Source organism: Trichoderma ghanense (assembly GCF_004382785.1).
Source record: "Trichoderma ghanense strain CCMA-1212 chromosome Unknown scaffold_0, whole genome shotgun sequence".
In the NCBI taxonomy this organism is placed as follows: domain Eukaryota; kingdom Fungi; phylum Ascomycota; class Sordariomycetes; order Hypocreales; family Hypocreaceae; genus Trichoderma; species Trichoderma ghanense.
The window spans coordinates 3,147,013-3,160,780 of NW_027395663.1; the positions used below are offsets into that span (position 1 = coordinate 3,147,013).

The 13,768-nt window shown below is 55.8% G+C and overlaps 5 protein-coding genes across 5 annotated transcripts; 2 read left to right on the forward strand and 3 right to left on the reverse strand.

The window, feature by feature from the left end:
* Positions 1-246: 246 nt before the first annotated feature.
* On the reverse strand, positions 247-1,289 carry CCMA1212_001074 (Porphobilinogen deaminase; the record flags this gene model as incomplete). The annotated part of the gene is made up of 2 exons (XM_073698512.1): positions 247-980; positions 1,031-1,289. The coding sequence occupies 2 exons, from the start codon at positions 1,287-1,289 to the stop codon at positions 247-249; spliced, it is 993 nt and encodes a 330-aa protein (XP_073563758.1).
* A 2,830-nt stretch (positions 1,290-4,119) lies between these two features.
* Positions 4,120-4,302, forward strand: CCMA1212_001075 (uncharacterized protein; the record flags this gene model as incomplete). Its single annotated transcript, XM_073698513.1, has 1 exon — positions 4,120-4,302. The coding sequence occupies one exon, from the start codon at positions 4,120-4,122 to the stop codon at positions 4,300-4,302; it is 183 nt and encodes a 60-aa protein (XP_073563808.1).
* A 2,457-nt stretch (positions 4,303-6,759) lies between these two features.
* On the forward strand, positions 6,760-8,109 carry CCMA1212_001076 (uncharacterized protein; the record flags this gene model as incomplete). The annotated part of the gene is made up of 1 exon (XM_073698514.1): positions 6,760-8,109. One exon carries the CDS (start codon positions 6,760-6,762, stop codon positions 8,107-8,109), a length of 1,350 nt encoding a protein of 449 aa, XP_073563756.1.
* Positions 8,110-9,015: 906 nt separating this feature from the next.
* On the reverse strand, positions 9,016-10,497 carry CCMA1212_001077 (uncharacterized protein; the record flags this gene model as incomplete). Its single annotated transcript, XM_073698515.1, has 1 exon — positions 9,016-10,497. The coding sequence occupies one exon, from the start codon at positions 10,495-10,497 to the stop codon at positions 9,016-9,018; it is 1,482 nt and encodes a 493-aa protein (XP_073563757.1).
* A 1,010-nt stretch (positions 10,498-11,507) lies between these two features.
* CCMA1212_001078 (Aflatoxin B1 aldehyde reductase member 2) lies at positions 11,508-12,646 on the reverse strand (the record flags this gene model as incomplete). The annotated part of the gene is made up of 2 exons (XM_073698516.1): positions 12,306-12,646; positions 11,508-12,224 (listed from the first exon to the last, which is right to left on the reverse strand). The coding sequence occupies exons 1-2, from the start codon at positions 12,639-12,641 to the stop codon at positions 11,508-11,510; spliced, it is 1,053 nt and encodes a 350-aa protein (XP_073563760.1). The 5' UTR covers positions 12,642-12,646.
* Between the last annotated feature and the right edge of the window lie 1,122 nt (positions 12,647-13,768).

A 13,768-nucleotide genomic window follows, 5' to 3' on the forward strand; every position in this document is an offset into this window, starting at 1 on the left:
GATTGGGATGAATCGAGATGATATGTCAGGCCTTCTTGGTACTTTATTAACGATGTATATGTCCGTCTGTGACGTTTCGTTCGTCAGTTTTGTGATTGAGCGTACAACAGATACAGCTTGAGGAGGAACTATCGACTCAGAGCCTGCAGTGGAAAGGGGCCTGCTTCTTCTATATGCGCAATCTTGAGAGGAGGGGTATTCTATTTACATCTATCAACCGCTTTTCTATACACGTGTCCATCATCATCATTCCTTGGGTGGTCGATTAGCAACAATCTCCTTCAAAATCGCATCCGCACCAGCCTCAACCAGCCTCTCCGCCACCTCCTTTCCAAACGCCCTCGCCTCATCATTCGTACGAACCTCCGCATCAAGCGAGTCCTCAACACTCCTCGTCCCATCTAGACTCACAACAATCGCCCTCATCCTCAAAACCCGCTCCCCCTCACCAACCCACTCCGTCTCAACCCCAATCGGAACCGTACACCCCCCCTCAAGGGTATACAACAGCGCCCTCTCCGCAAGGCACGCAAGCGTCGAATTTTCATCCGCCAACCGATCAAGCAGCTCCAAAACCTTCTCATCCCCCTTTCGTATCTCCAGCCCAAGCGCCCCCTGCCCGACGGCATGCAAGATACCGCCGTCTTTGGAGCCCAGGTACTGGTTGATGCGATGCTTGAGGCCGACGCGCTCGAGTCCGGCGGCGGACATGATCATGCACGTGTACTCGCTGTTGGGGTCGTCGACCTTGGCGAGGCGAGTCTCCACGTTGCCGCGCAGATTGGCAAAGCGGAGATGGGGATACAGGCGGCGCAGCTGGGCTGATCGGCGGACGGACGAGGTGCCGACGATGGCGCCCTCGGGAAGTGTCTTGAGAGTGGTGTAAGGCAAGCCGGCCTTGATGATGAGAGCGTCACGGGGGTCATCGCGGAGGGGAATGGCTGCCAGGTCGCATGATTCAGGAAGCCTGGTCGGCATATCTGCTCTGCAGTCAGTGAATGCTCAATCACAAAGGAAGTTGCGGAAGTACCCTTGAGGCAGTGGACAATGACATCCAGATCCCCACAAGTCAGCTTCTCCTCCAGCTCAGCCGTCCAGAGGTTCTTTGCGCCAAAGTTGTACAGCTCAGTCGACTTGTCCTTGTCACCCAGCGTGTGAAGCGCCACAATCTCAAAGGCCCGGTCGGGCGCGATGCGCTTGAGGCTGTCGCGGATGCCCTCGGCCTGGACGACGGCCAGGTTGGATCTCCGGGTGCCGATTCGCAGCGGTGGCAGAGGCGTTTCTGACATGTTGGCGATGTTTTATGAAGATGAGCATGAGATGAGCGAGTTCATGTTGCGATGTTGCATATTCACGCAGTTGCTGCTGACTCTGGTGCGGTGGATCTTCGGCTTCTTTTGCTCGTCAAGTTACTGCAGTATGGCCTACAATTACAATGTCGGCGCATGTAAGTTGACGGAAGCAAATGTGATACTCGATGGTGAGCATGACAGAGTGTTTCATTGGCTTCCTGAAAAGGGGAAACAAGTAATTACACGAAGAAGCCAAGCGATACCTCAGCAGTGACTGATGCTTCTCTGATGTCCGGCTATGAGTTTAACTGATCGGTGTTTGTAGGGTGCGGATTACATGTGATTCACAGCTTCTAGCCAAGTCGCTTTTCTAATGCTTTTCAGCTTGATTGCCTTGAGGATATGCTTAATGGCTTGGCAATTGGTAGAGTGAAACGTTCTGAAATTTCTTGCTTCCATATTGCTCCAATTGCACCGCGTTGGTATTGGCTTGATACTGTGTAGTTGAGAGAGGGTCACGGCGCTCACCACATCGTCGAACATATATGCTTACTACCTAAGCTTCCAATTGTCACTCTCACACACGCAATTCTGCAGTACTTGGCATCGTTTCTACAACTATGATATAATTTGCCACGATAGTGAGAAACAGTTCCGTTGCTTATTGTTCATCACGTTCACGGCAAGGGTGGATGTCGTCGTCTCGTTAAGGTTACCACGAACCCATCCAACGAAAAGGCAACCGACCAGGATAAACCCATCCATCAAGTTTAGATCACAGCCTCCAAACATCATGTGATGCATCAACAAGGAGCGGCTTATGCCAGGTACAAGTACCTACAAAGCCCATGTACACCAAAGGTACATACGGTACAGCACAGCAGGATAAACGTCCAGAGGGCGCCCCCTTGTCCCTGTCAAGTTGCAGAAGTTGATAGGTCACAAGCCTAGAGATGCACCCTCCATCTGCCGTGTCTCTTCAGCTCACACTTCTCTAGACGTGCAGCTTTCGAACGCCAACGGCCGCCATGAAGCGAATCTCTCTTCGCCAACGCCGAATACTGTAGTAGTATATGCGCAAATCGTACGTTTTGTCTCTGTTCTGTTTCTCCTTTGGAGTGCTATCTGCCGCTCCCCAACTGAGACATGTGAGAGTGATGTGTAATTTTCCCCCCTGCCGGCAAAAGAGCTTTCACCGCTTGAACTTTCCATGTTCCCATGTGATCCTCCTTTTAACGCATCTTGCTTCGCTACGAGTCATGTTTCGACGTGGAAGACGAGGAGCTGCGAGGGGAATGTTTCCTCTCAAGGTACGAGTATGCCTTGTCGGGCGTAAGTCGTCGGCAAAAGACCCTTTAATCTGCATCCCGTCCTCGCCCCATCTCCGTTCTCGACGTTTTCCCTCTGAGACAAGGGGACCTCGCCAAGTTGCCCGTCGAACGGGCATCGGCACTGTCGGCACGTAGACTGACAAGGCTTGGAATCTCTCTTTCCATTCCACTAAACTGCTTCAAGTCGCAGCCAAGAAAGGGTCAGAACCTTAGACACGAAAGCATCCGGGATTGTTTTTAGCAGCACACCCTTTTTCTCACCAAGCGGTCATTGAGGCATTCACCCGGTTGCTGTTGTTGTCCTCCGCTCGCCTTATTGTCACCTAGCTTATCGGTTTTACCCAACTGACATGTGAGTCTCCGTCCTCGGTGCTGAGCTTAGTAGTGCAGATGGCTGTCTTCACGTGATGGCATGCAGAGTATGGCTTACATGGGGCCTTTACGGAAACGGTTCTGTGAGTATGGAGACGGAGACCCCTAGGGCATCGCCAAGAGTGACACCCAAAGTTCGCATCAAGGAACAGCAGAAACTGGCTATGAGTATTATGCAGTCGTGGGTCTCGGAAGTAGGCGAATATCAGACGGATATGAGCCGTAGTTTGGTGCTGCCTGGACCTATGATCACTTGGCGTTCAGGAGAAGATACCAATACGCAGCAGGGAAACAAAAAAAGCGTCGTACAAAGGGCCCGTTCAATCTCGGTGTTATCGAGGTGCGGACATGAACACTGCTAGCACAAAGACAACGTCCTACATACGCTATACGCTTCCTGGGCGACCTCGGCCAATACCTGCATCAACTGCTCCTCAATGCCAACACTCTGGCGTTTTCGGAACCGAAATCCCGCTTGGATCGGGCATGTCCATGAAGCAACCCGAAGGTAGAGACACCAAGGGAAGTTACAACTCACAAAATGGTAGAACCAAGACGGGCGGTCTGCCGAGGCGTTGACTGATTGAGACGAGACGCAAAACGACGGCCAATCGGACGCGTGTTGGGAAAGAAGTGCAAAATGAAGTCCTGAAGTGAGGCGGTATTAGCCTAGTAGGTAGCTAAGGTAGTACAGTATCAGCAGAAGGATGAACCCCTGTCTCCTTGATCATTGGCAGGTTTGACGTCGCGCTCAGGAGCGTCTTCCAATGGGAGCTCCCGAAGGTGATATAAGACGTGGAACAGCTTAGCTGGACAAGGGTCGGCTTCTGCAAGGCTTTTTTCGTTATAGTGTCTTCAATTGCCTTTCAGGGGAGGCCGGGTGTTGCAGTATTCCATGGAAGTGCTTAAAAGGTTCCGGGGGGGTTTAGGCGAAGGATGAGAGGCAATGTGGAGTAACCAGGCCAGTGACACCCAGACTATCGAAGCAGCTGTCGTCTGATGAACAAGTCAGTAACACCGGGGCGACTAAGATGGCTTCCGGACGGGTAGAGGCAGACTCCATATCCTGTTCGCACCAAGAAACGGGACGCTGTATGTAATGTTGGCAGTACGCAAGCTCGCACATGGCCAAAGCGGGAAGCGTCCAACGTGCCGTGCGGTTCGTGCCTCGTCCCTCGGGCCAGTCCGTACAGGCAGAGCAGCACGAGGCCCAGAATATCATCCCCGCGGATCACGGCAACGACCCACCAGACGCTGGGCTTGGGGCCGGCGGTGGGCCGCGGGAAGTGGTTGAAGCTGCGCTTTGACGTTGTGGGGAGAGGGGAGAGGCTCCAGCAGAGTGTCACACTCGCGATTCGGAATACGGAAAACGCGAGTGTCGCAATGACTGTTCAAGTCGTCATGCTAGCAGCAAGAATGGTGGCAGTAGCAGTGGCTGAAGCAACGCAATGACGCAGCGACAAGGTGTCTACTGTGCTGTGCTGTGGAGGTGGTGTCGAGACATCTGCCGATAAGTGCATCCTGCCTGAGACCAGGGTTCTCAGACATTGATTGATGTGGTGTCTCTCGGCCAGGGGCCGCTGGCAATGCGACGTGCAGCCCGACAATGCCGCATCTAGATCGAGGCCGTAGGCACAAGTACCGAATCGCTTCCGACGCGGCTGTCACACTGTCACTGGCGTTGTTCTCTCTCTCTCTCTCTTCCGCTTCTCTCGTGCGATGTCGTCTTGGTCTCTCCCTTGCGTCAACGGCATGCCACACTGCCGTGCCCTCCAGTCAACAGCGGCCACTGCCCAACACCAACGGCCCCCAAGGCCCAACAAACGTCGACATCGCCAATCGCCAATCGCCGCGCGCACGCACCGCACCGCAGCGAGGGCGAAGCCGATGGCGCTTAGGCCTTCGTGGCACATCCATGAATGATGCTTTAGGCTGGCCCGTGCAGGCGCTGCGGTTGTGATGCCCGAGAGGGGGAATCCATGCCCATGCGATGCCTGAGATGTCGTAGCGATTAGTCGGTAGTAATACTGAAGTGAGGAGACTGATGATACCATCTCCCTCAGCTCCTCGGTGTCTCCTATCAATCGGTCCTGATAAGCGCCGCTTCTCCTCGTTGTTGCCAGTCTGCTATTGTCTCATTGCTCTTTCCTCTTCTTCTTACCCCCCCTCGCTGCTCTTATCAGACTTTGTCCGGAAATTCTGCGCTCCGAGCCGCAGTCCATGGGTTCTGATTCCAGGTACATGCACGAAGCGTCCCTCACTGCAGCCCACCTGCTGCAACGGAATAACATGTGCCAAGTACCGGTACCTGAACCCGTGGCTGTAGGTGAGAGCTCGGAATGGAAGTGAGGCCACTTCATGCAGCATCCAGACCTGGAATCACGAGACTGAAAAGGGCAGTGATACCTACTGTACACACACACACATGCGTTGGTCGGGAGCAAGTACTCGCAAGTACATACTGTACTTGTTTAATGCGGGCTGCATAACCAGATCTGAGATCTGATACAGCAGCCAGAAACTAGGATGCGACGAACCTGTGGCACTAAGGCGATTGCCCCTGGCCGGGCCTTGCGGACGCGGCGAATAGGGATCCGCATTGACCTGCAGGAAGAAGGCCGACGGGCGGGCGAGTAGAGCTGGGCTAGTGAAGTGAGAGGAAGAGGAAAGGGGATAGGAGTATGTGAAAGCTGAGAGGGGGGAGGAAAAAAGGGGGTGAAAGGTGCTTGACGGGAAGAGAGGGCCAGCTGCACGAGAGGTTGTACAGATGGGGAAGTGAGGGCATCACCAATGATTGACTGATGACTGACTACATTGTGCTAGAAGTACCTGGCAGGTGCATATATGTACATGTAGTTACTGCAGATGTAAGGTAAGCAAACAGTCAGCCGACAGACAACAACCTGAACCTGCCTTACCTGACAGTACAGTACACCACACACACTGACAGACACACACACGCCTCTTCTCCCCTCAGCTTCCAATGATCGGAAGAAGCAAGCACAGCTTGTACCGGTACCTATCCAGCCCACGTCATAGTGCCCCCCCCCCTACGCCCAACCCGCCCAACAGCCGTCCTCACTCGCCATCCCCCGCCGCCAATCGACGGCTTCCCAGGTTCTGCGGGGAATCGAGGCGACCTGACTGACACCCCCCTTGCCCTCTCAAGCCACTATTGCTACCTTACAGGTACAGCTACTACCTTACTTTAAAGGATTGCCTCGAGCTACTGCCAGACTAAGGTACCGGTACGGCGCGCTAATGTCGAGCCTTTGTCGTGCCCCATGCTGGGGACTGTGTGTGACTTGACCTGGAGGGGTACCGCTGCTGCTGGTTGCTTGGTTTCAGCCCCATGGACTCGATCGAGCTTCTTGTACGAAGTACCTCGACCTTTGGACCTGGGTAGGTACTTGTGCGACGTTGGCTGTGCGCCTGACGTGAATCTTGCTCCGGGCACATACATGTACAGCTCAGGCAAGGAATAGATGAAAACATGGCTTGCACCACGGACAAAACCCTCCTGACTTCTCCCTCGACCGGCGGTTGGCTCGCCCGTCAAAAAGGCTTCTCTCCCCCATCACCTCCATCGTCACCATCGCCACCATAGACATCATCCCCGTTACCAACCATCGTCATCATCTACTGCATCCGCCATCCATCGTCCTCAGCCTCGTCGTCCTCCACCACAACCTCCATCATCGTCATCTCCCACCAATATCCAACACATCCACTGCTCTCCATCCTCGTCTCCTCACCTGCCAACAATGGCTTCCTCCGGGGCGACCATAGCCCAGCTGCCCAACGAAATCATCTCCTACATCTTCGATTTCCTTGACACGCCCTCCGACTTTGAGCAGCGCCAGTACGAGGACCCTGCTCTGATCCCAGGCCTCGACCACTCCGACGGCTCCCTCTCCGAGCCTCCCCGCGGCGACCTCAAGAGCGCATCTCTCGTCTGCCGCCTCTGGAGGCGCTGCACCCTGCCTCTGCTCTTCCGCAACGTCATCTGGAGATTCCAGCACATCATCCGTCCGCCTCCCGGTCAAGATCCGCTGGGCACGGTTGAAGGGCTTGAATTTCTGCGCTTCCTGGTCGACACGGGGCTCGACCAATGCGTCCAGAGCCTGACCATCGTCATCGACTATCCCACGTCCGCCATTGGCGACGACCTGAGCCATTACAGCAGCTACGGCGTCCTGCCCAGCCATGCCCCCTTTCCGATCCTCACGGAGCACGACGACGACATCGGCATCGAGCCGGGTCCAGACCCTCGCCCCAAGGCTCAGTCGAACAATTGGCTCTGGGAGACCATCTTTGACCACCTGGACCTGCTGAGCATCAACCTCGTCAGCTCTCCAGCCATCCTCGCATCGCTGCTGGGACGGCCAATGGACCTTTCCGGGTGCTGGATCTTTCGCCAACGATTCCACATCCTCTCCCTCTCGAGGCCAGCCAAGTCCGTTAAGAGAGCCCCGACCACCTCGACAACACCGGTGAGCATCAGACCTAGACCCCGGATCAAGACAAGCGTCCCCTGCAGCCTCTTCAGCATCCGTCCATGGGAGTCGATGCTCCTCAACGAAGGCTCCTCGGTCAAGGTTTACACGACATACGAGTACTTCAACCACGTGCCCCCCTCCCTCCTCAACGCCCTGCTGGACACGGGCGACGAATCCATGCAGCACCTGCTGCTCAACACGCTCCGCTCCTTTTCTTACATCGCCATCTTCCCGCTCGCCACCCACATCAACCACGACCTGATCCACCGCATCCCGGCCCTGGAGAGCTTCTACATCCAGATCGTGCCCCGCGCGCCGAGCTTCGCCGGCGACGACTACCGCCATCCCGCCATGGACATCTCCGACCTGTGGATGGAGCGCAACACGGCCTACGCATCGCTCATCATGGCCATCTTTGACCCGCCCCCGCTGGGCTCATGGAGCAGCCTGCAGTACTTTGAGTCGGGCGACGCCATTGACCGGGAGGCGTGGGAACAGGCTGTGCGGTATGTCATTTTCGCGGCGGGCGCCACTTGGAAGGTTGCCGGCGAGGGCAAGTTTGTCCGGAGAAGGGACAAGGTACCCATGGCCATTCCCTCGGCCGCTACGGTATAAGGGGGCTTTGGGACTTTGTCTTCTTGTTCCGAGGTTTCTTCTACCTGGATTCTGTTTCTTTGACATATCTTCTCCCTTGTCTCTGCATTGTCAAGGGGCCATTTACAATTCAATGTTGTATACTTGTATCATACACACAGGTCGCTATTTCTTTTCATTGATGCATTCATATCTGGTCGTTTGGGCTCTCAGTCGAGGGAAAATCAGACAAGAGGCGAGGGATAGGGGTGGGTCAGGCTTCGAGGTTGTATCAACCGGATTTCAAAATATCAAACGAGTTATTTTCCTTGTCTCCGCGGACATGAATGACGGCCCTTGCCGGAGAATTGCACAGTAAAGTCCTTCGACCGAGTGATGTGTTGATGCGCCGCTGCAGTGAAAGGTGATGCGTTGATACGCTGTTGCAGTCAAAGGGGAGCCGGCGGAGTCGGAATCGGCCATGTTCGGCCACCGAGCACGCTCGGTCCATGACAAATGTTTGATGAAGGTGAATGTAACTCGTGAAGATGAATGTAACTTAAAGTCAAGGCGAATAGGTCCGACTTGATGTTCATGTACAAGCAAGTTCCCGCAGGTATATACATGTAGCAGCCTTTTGTTACATCTCGGGGAGAGGATCGTATGTCCGCTCCGGTGGCCAAGATAGTATGCCCTCTCTCCAATGGCCAAGAACAGAATGGAACACAATGATATATACAGTCGGATGACCAGGAATGCAACCATGATCTACTCCTCAGCAGTTCTAAAGATTCCACATGTGAAAGATATTCTTTCAACCAACCCACAAGATGACAACCTCTCCATGCAGACATTCATAACGCCTCTATCCCAGGACAAATCATCCACCGTCTAAACGAGAAATAAGCTCTTCCTCCCCGATGAAAAGCACCATCAGGGGCCATCAAGTCAATCCTCATGACTGCTCAAGTCCCCATCCTCATCGCTGTCCGTGAGATCCACCCTCCGCTTCTCCATCTCGTGCTCCATCATCTCGCGGTACGTGCTCCAGCTCAGCGCCCCGAACGCGACAATGATCATGGACCCGCCCAGCACCGCCGCCGGGCTCAGGGGCTGGCCCGTGATGAACCAGTCGGCAATCGCGACGATGAAGATGGTGAGCAGCGCCGCCACGGACGACAGCACGGGCGACGTGAGCGAGATGAGGATGAGGAACGACGCGCTGAACGTGGCGTTGGCCAGCACGGCGAAGAGAATCAGCCAGCACGTGGACGCGTCGGGCAGCTCGAAGATCTCCAGCCCCAGCCAGTGCAGGATGGGCAGCGGGATCCAGAGCACGCAGAGGGTGAAGAGGCCGATGCAGGAGCCGAACGTGTTGGCGAAGATCATGCCCCGGCCGGGGGACACGCCGTCGGGGGGGCAGGCGAAGCGCTTGTACAGCACCTCGTACAGCCCGTAGAGCACGGAGCCGATGCCGATGATGATGTTGCCCAGGAAGCGGCTGCCGGCATCCACGTCCGCATCGTCGCCCTGACCCTGACCCTGACCCTGGGCGTCGGAGCCGGCTCCGGATCCGGTGTCGCCGTAGGCCACCACAAGGACGCCGATGATGGCGATGACGACGGCCACCGACTTGTCCAGGCGCAGCGGCTCCTTGAGCAGCGGCACGGAGAACGCGTAGGCAAAGAAGGCAGAGCAGTTGTAGATGGCGGTCAGGTCGGAGGGCGTGGTGAGGCTGACGGCGACGTACCAGCTCAGGCCGGCGACGGTCAGGGCGGTGGTGATGAAGGCCGTGGTGCGGGCCAGGTAGCGCACGCTCTTGGCCGCGGGCCGCTGCAGACCAAAGACGTCGAGCGTCTGCAGCTCGACCATGAGGGCCGTGGAGCGGACGAGCTGCAGGTGGCGCCGCCAAAAGGCCGGCCAGGGCATGTCGCGCTTCTGCAGGCGCAGGATGAGCAGCTGGGCCGGCCACATGAGGACCCAGGAGCTGTGGGTGAAGAACATCATGCAGTAGGCCTTGTCCCAGCCCAGGTCGCCCTGGATGTACGCGCTCAGCTCCGTCTGGATGCAAAAGGCCACCAGGCTCAGCGCCAGGAACAGCGCCGCGTACGTGTACTTCTTGCGCGCCGAGCTGGCCGCCAGCTGGCCGGGGCTGCGGCTGCGCATCGTCGAGCGTCGAGTCATTGCCGGCCGCGACACGGGGGAGTCGTACGGGTACAGAGGCGTCGAGGCCGAGCGGGAGTTGGACGCGCCAGAGTGTCCAGAGAGTCCGTCGCCCGGGGATCGCGACGATCGGCCTCGCTCGACGTCCTTGTCGCCTACGTCTCCCGTTTCTGCTGCTGAGTCGGGCCTCGACAGCAGGGGCTCGCTGGACCGGCCGTCCGCCGTTGTCTCGTGGAAGAGGCCGGGTCGAAGATTATCCGGACCCATGGTGCTGCGTCCAAGAGGGCACAGATCGTCGCCGTTTCTCGTCGTTGGGCAGCAGCGGCTTCAGCTTGGGAGATGGTAATATTTCGTGCTCGACACGAGGTGCTCTCGTGTCCTTCTCTCAGGAGCGGAAGCGTCGTTCGGGGGGCTCGTATCGGGGCAACGGCCGCCAGCAGTGTTTGGTTTGGCGCGAGCGTCGCGGAGACGTTGGCTGTTGCGGGAGCATGTGGCTTGTCTCGAGCGACAAGGCGGGAGTTGGTTTGGGGGGACAGGCTGATGCTGGCCGGCTATGCTGAGGCGAAGAGCCAGAGACTCGCTGTTTTGCTTCGATGCGATGCGGATCTTGGCTGACGGAGAATTGGAAGATCCCGGGCCCTTGGCAGTGAGATGCTGCGGGTGTCGAGAGGAAGGTTGAGAGGGTGACCATGGAATCGGGATCCCCCATGCCGTCATCAGATTGCTGACAACAACCCATCAGCGCTTTTCGTCTCCGCCTTATGGGTGCCGCTAGGGGTCCTTGCCCCCCTGAATAGCCCCCCCCTAAAATGATCCGTCGGGTGCCTGTTGGATCTTGGCTGGTGCCTTCTAGCGTCGCACTGGAAGCTGTCAGAGGCTGCGCTGCAACAGCTGACGGTCCATCACGAGGACGAGGGACGCAACACTAAAGACGGGCCCTTGCGGGATGAGGTCGACTTGGCAGTTTGAGGCCAAAAGCGAACGCAGGTGCGGTGTTGAAAGGTTTGAAGTACTACGTAAGCGTGTAAGTGAGAAGAGACCAGCTCCGTGTCGAGGCGCCCTGAAATTACACGTAGGCTTCCCGTCTCTTTTCAGCAAAGATTACATTGCCGCTCACAATTCATTGAGAACACAACAACAATCACTTCTAGAGAATGCCTAAGCGCATGGCAAAACATACACAATGACAGACGTGCCCTGACAGTTAGTTCTTGTACTTCTATTTTATTCGCATGGTACAGTCATCTGACAGCCCTCGAACCGCCCAGCTTCACCCTTTATTTCGCTCCTTCACCAAACAGGGCCTGCAGAGTGTCATAGCCATACTCCAGCTCTCCATGCCAGTAGTTGACAGAATCAGCCTTTGATACCCGCCAGGCCTCGTCCAGCGCCTGCACAACCTCCTCCGGCAGCGGGCCCTTTTCCAGATCCGTCAGGTTCTGCTCCAGCTGCTGCACGCTCGACACGCCGACAATGATGCCGTCGTTGCCGTCCTTGACCTTGAGCGCAGAGTGGTGGACAGTCCAGCGCAGCGCAACCTCAATCAGCGTCAATCCCGCCTTCTCAGCCGCTTCCTCGACAATCTTGAGCGCCTGAAAGGTGGTGTCCCGGAAGTATCGCTTGCGGTAGTTGGTCGCCTGGGCGTTATCTCCCGCGAATCGTCCCGACTCAGGCTTGATGTCCTTGGACTTAATCTTGCCCGAGAACAGGCCGCCGGCGAGAGGGTTGTACACGACAATGTCGAGGCCGTAGCGTCGGCACGCGACAAACAGCTCTGACTCGATGTTGCGGGTGATGGCGTTGTACATGCCCTGGTAGACGGTGGGACGCACCCAGCCGTTGTACTTGCATGTCAGGACGACTTCGGCGACCTCGAAAGCCGTAAAGTTGCTGATGCCCAGCTTGACGAACTTGCCGGCCTTGTGAAGCCGGTCCACGGCCTCGAGGGTTTCGGCAAATGGAACTCCACGGTCGGGCCTGTGAAGATATAGAATCTGTGTCACGGCATTAGTTGAGGACATTCTCCTTATTGCGTGAGCCTTCTCCGTTGGAGCAGCTCATATGAAGAGACTCACATCGACGCTATCAGTTCCCAGCTCTTTCAAGCTCTTCTCGACAGACTCGACGACCTTGTCGGCAGTGTTCAGTTTTGGTGACCAAGGGTACTGGACCTTGGTCGCCAGAGTGAGGCCTCTGCTCTTCCAGTTGGCCTCGCGCGTAAAGGCCTCCTGAGCGCCGCCGACGTAGGTGCGCGCGGTGTCCACCTCGTTGTAGCCCCGAGCCTGCAAAACGTCGAGGGCCTTGTTGAACGTGGTCAGGTCGGTGATTCGGGCGCCCTCGTCCTCGCTGGGACCAAAGGTCATGAGGCCGAGGATCACTCGGGGCTTTGGGTTCTGAGCAATGAGGGGCATCTTGGCTTATTGGTTGCTTTACTTGATGGCTACTGTTCGTTGTCACTGTTCGTTGTCACTGTTCAATGCTGCTACCTGATAGTGAGCCAAGGTGAGGGGGAACATGCACGATATATAGCTGAGAGGGGGCTCTCTTTGGTTCCACGCTCGAGTCCGCCCGCAGATAGGGCGTGTTAGACCCGGTTGATTAGCCGGGAGTTGCTGCCGACTCCGACTTGCATCGACGCAAAGCTCGCCATCGTTGCCCACTATAGCGATTGCTCCATCCTCATTTGCATCATGATTTGCTGGAAACGCTAGGAGACTCATAGACCAGACGTCATACTTGTATGCTCACAAATACATACAACTCCCACTGCCTGTAACGATAACATACAGCCTGGTAAGTCGGCTATACAAATAGCATGAGTAATGTAGATTCACCAAACCTCAATCGCCGAATCTGAACAATTGACATCTCCGATGCAACTGGCAGCAGTTGATGGACTTTACAGTCGCCAATAGAGTGGCAGCGCCGCGCTAAATCCGGAGGCTATGATCAAGTTCGCAGATAACGTGCTGACGGGGAACAGCCGCTGCGCCCACGATGCTAAGCTGTAGACGGCAATAATAGCCATTTATGACTCTTCGGATTGAAGCTGCCCTTGAAAACTGTATGGGATCAAGAGCATTTCCCGTATGTAGCAAACTGCTGCTATTGTGGAAGGGAGACGGCGATGCATGCAGTATCATCAAATTTGCCCTGCGAAATGCAGAGCAGAACCAATTTGAAGACTCGCAGTCATTTGCGTTTCCCAGCTGCATGCTAGCCAACTTGGCTACTTGAAGTAAAGTTACGAAGATGTAATTCAAGTTGAGATATGGACCACCCATCCTTTCAGTGCAGGAGGATTCAGTTGCAAAAGCCGGTAGAGAATTCCGCACATAAACGGGACAACAGGTCGTTTGTGTGTAATAGTAAATCGCGGGGCACGAGGTACGTACTGATAACGGATAATGGCCCGCCGGAAAAGGTCCGGCAAAATAATTGCTCACCTTGCTCCATGCAAATGATGCCGGAATTCAAATCGAGGCTCTCAAGATTGAGGCCCTCAAAGAGACGTTGTCGAATCGCCAGCCGTTTGCGC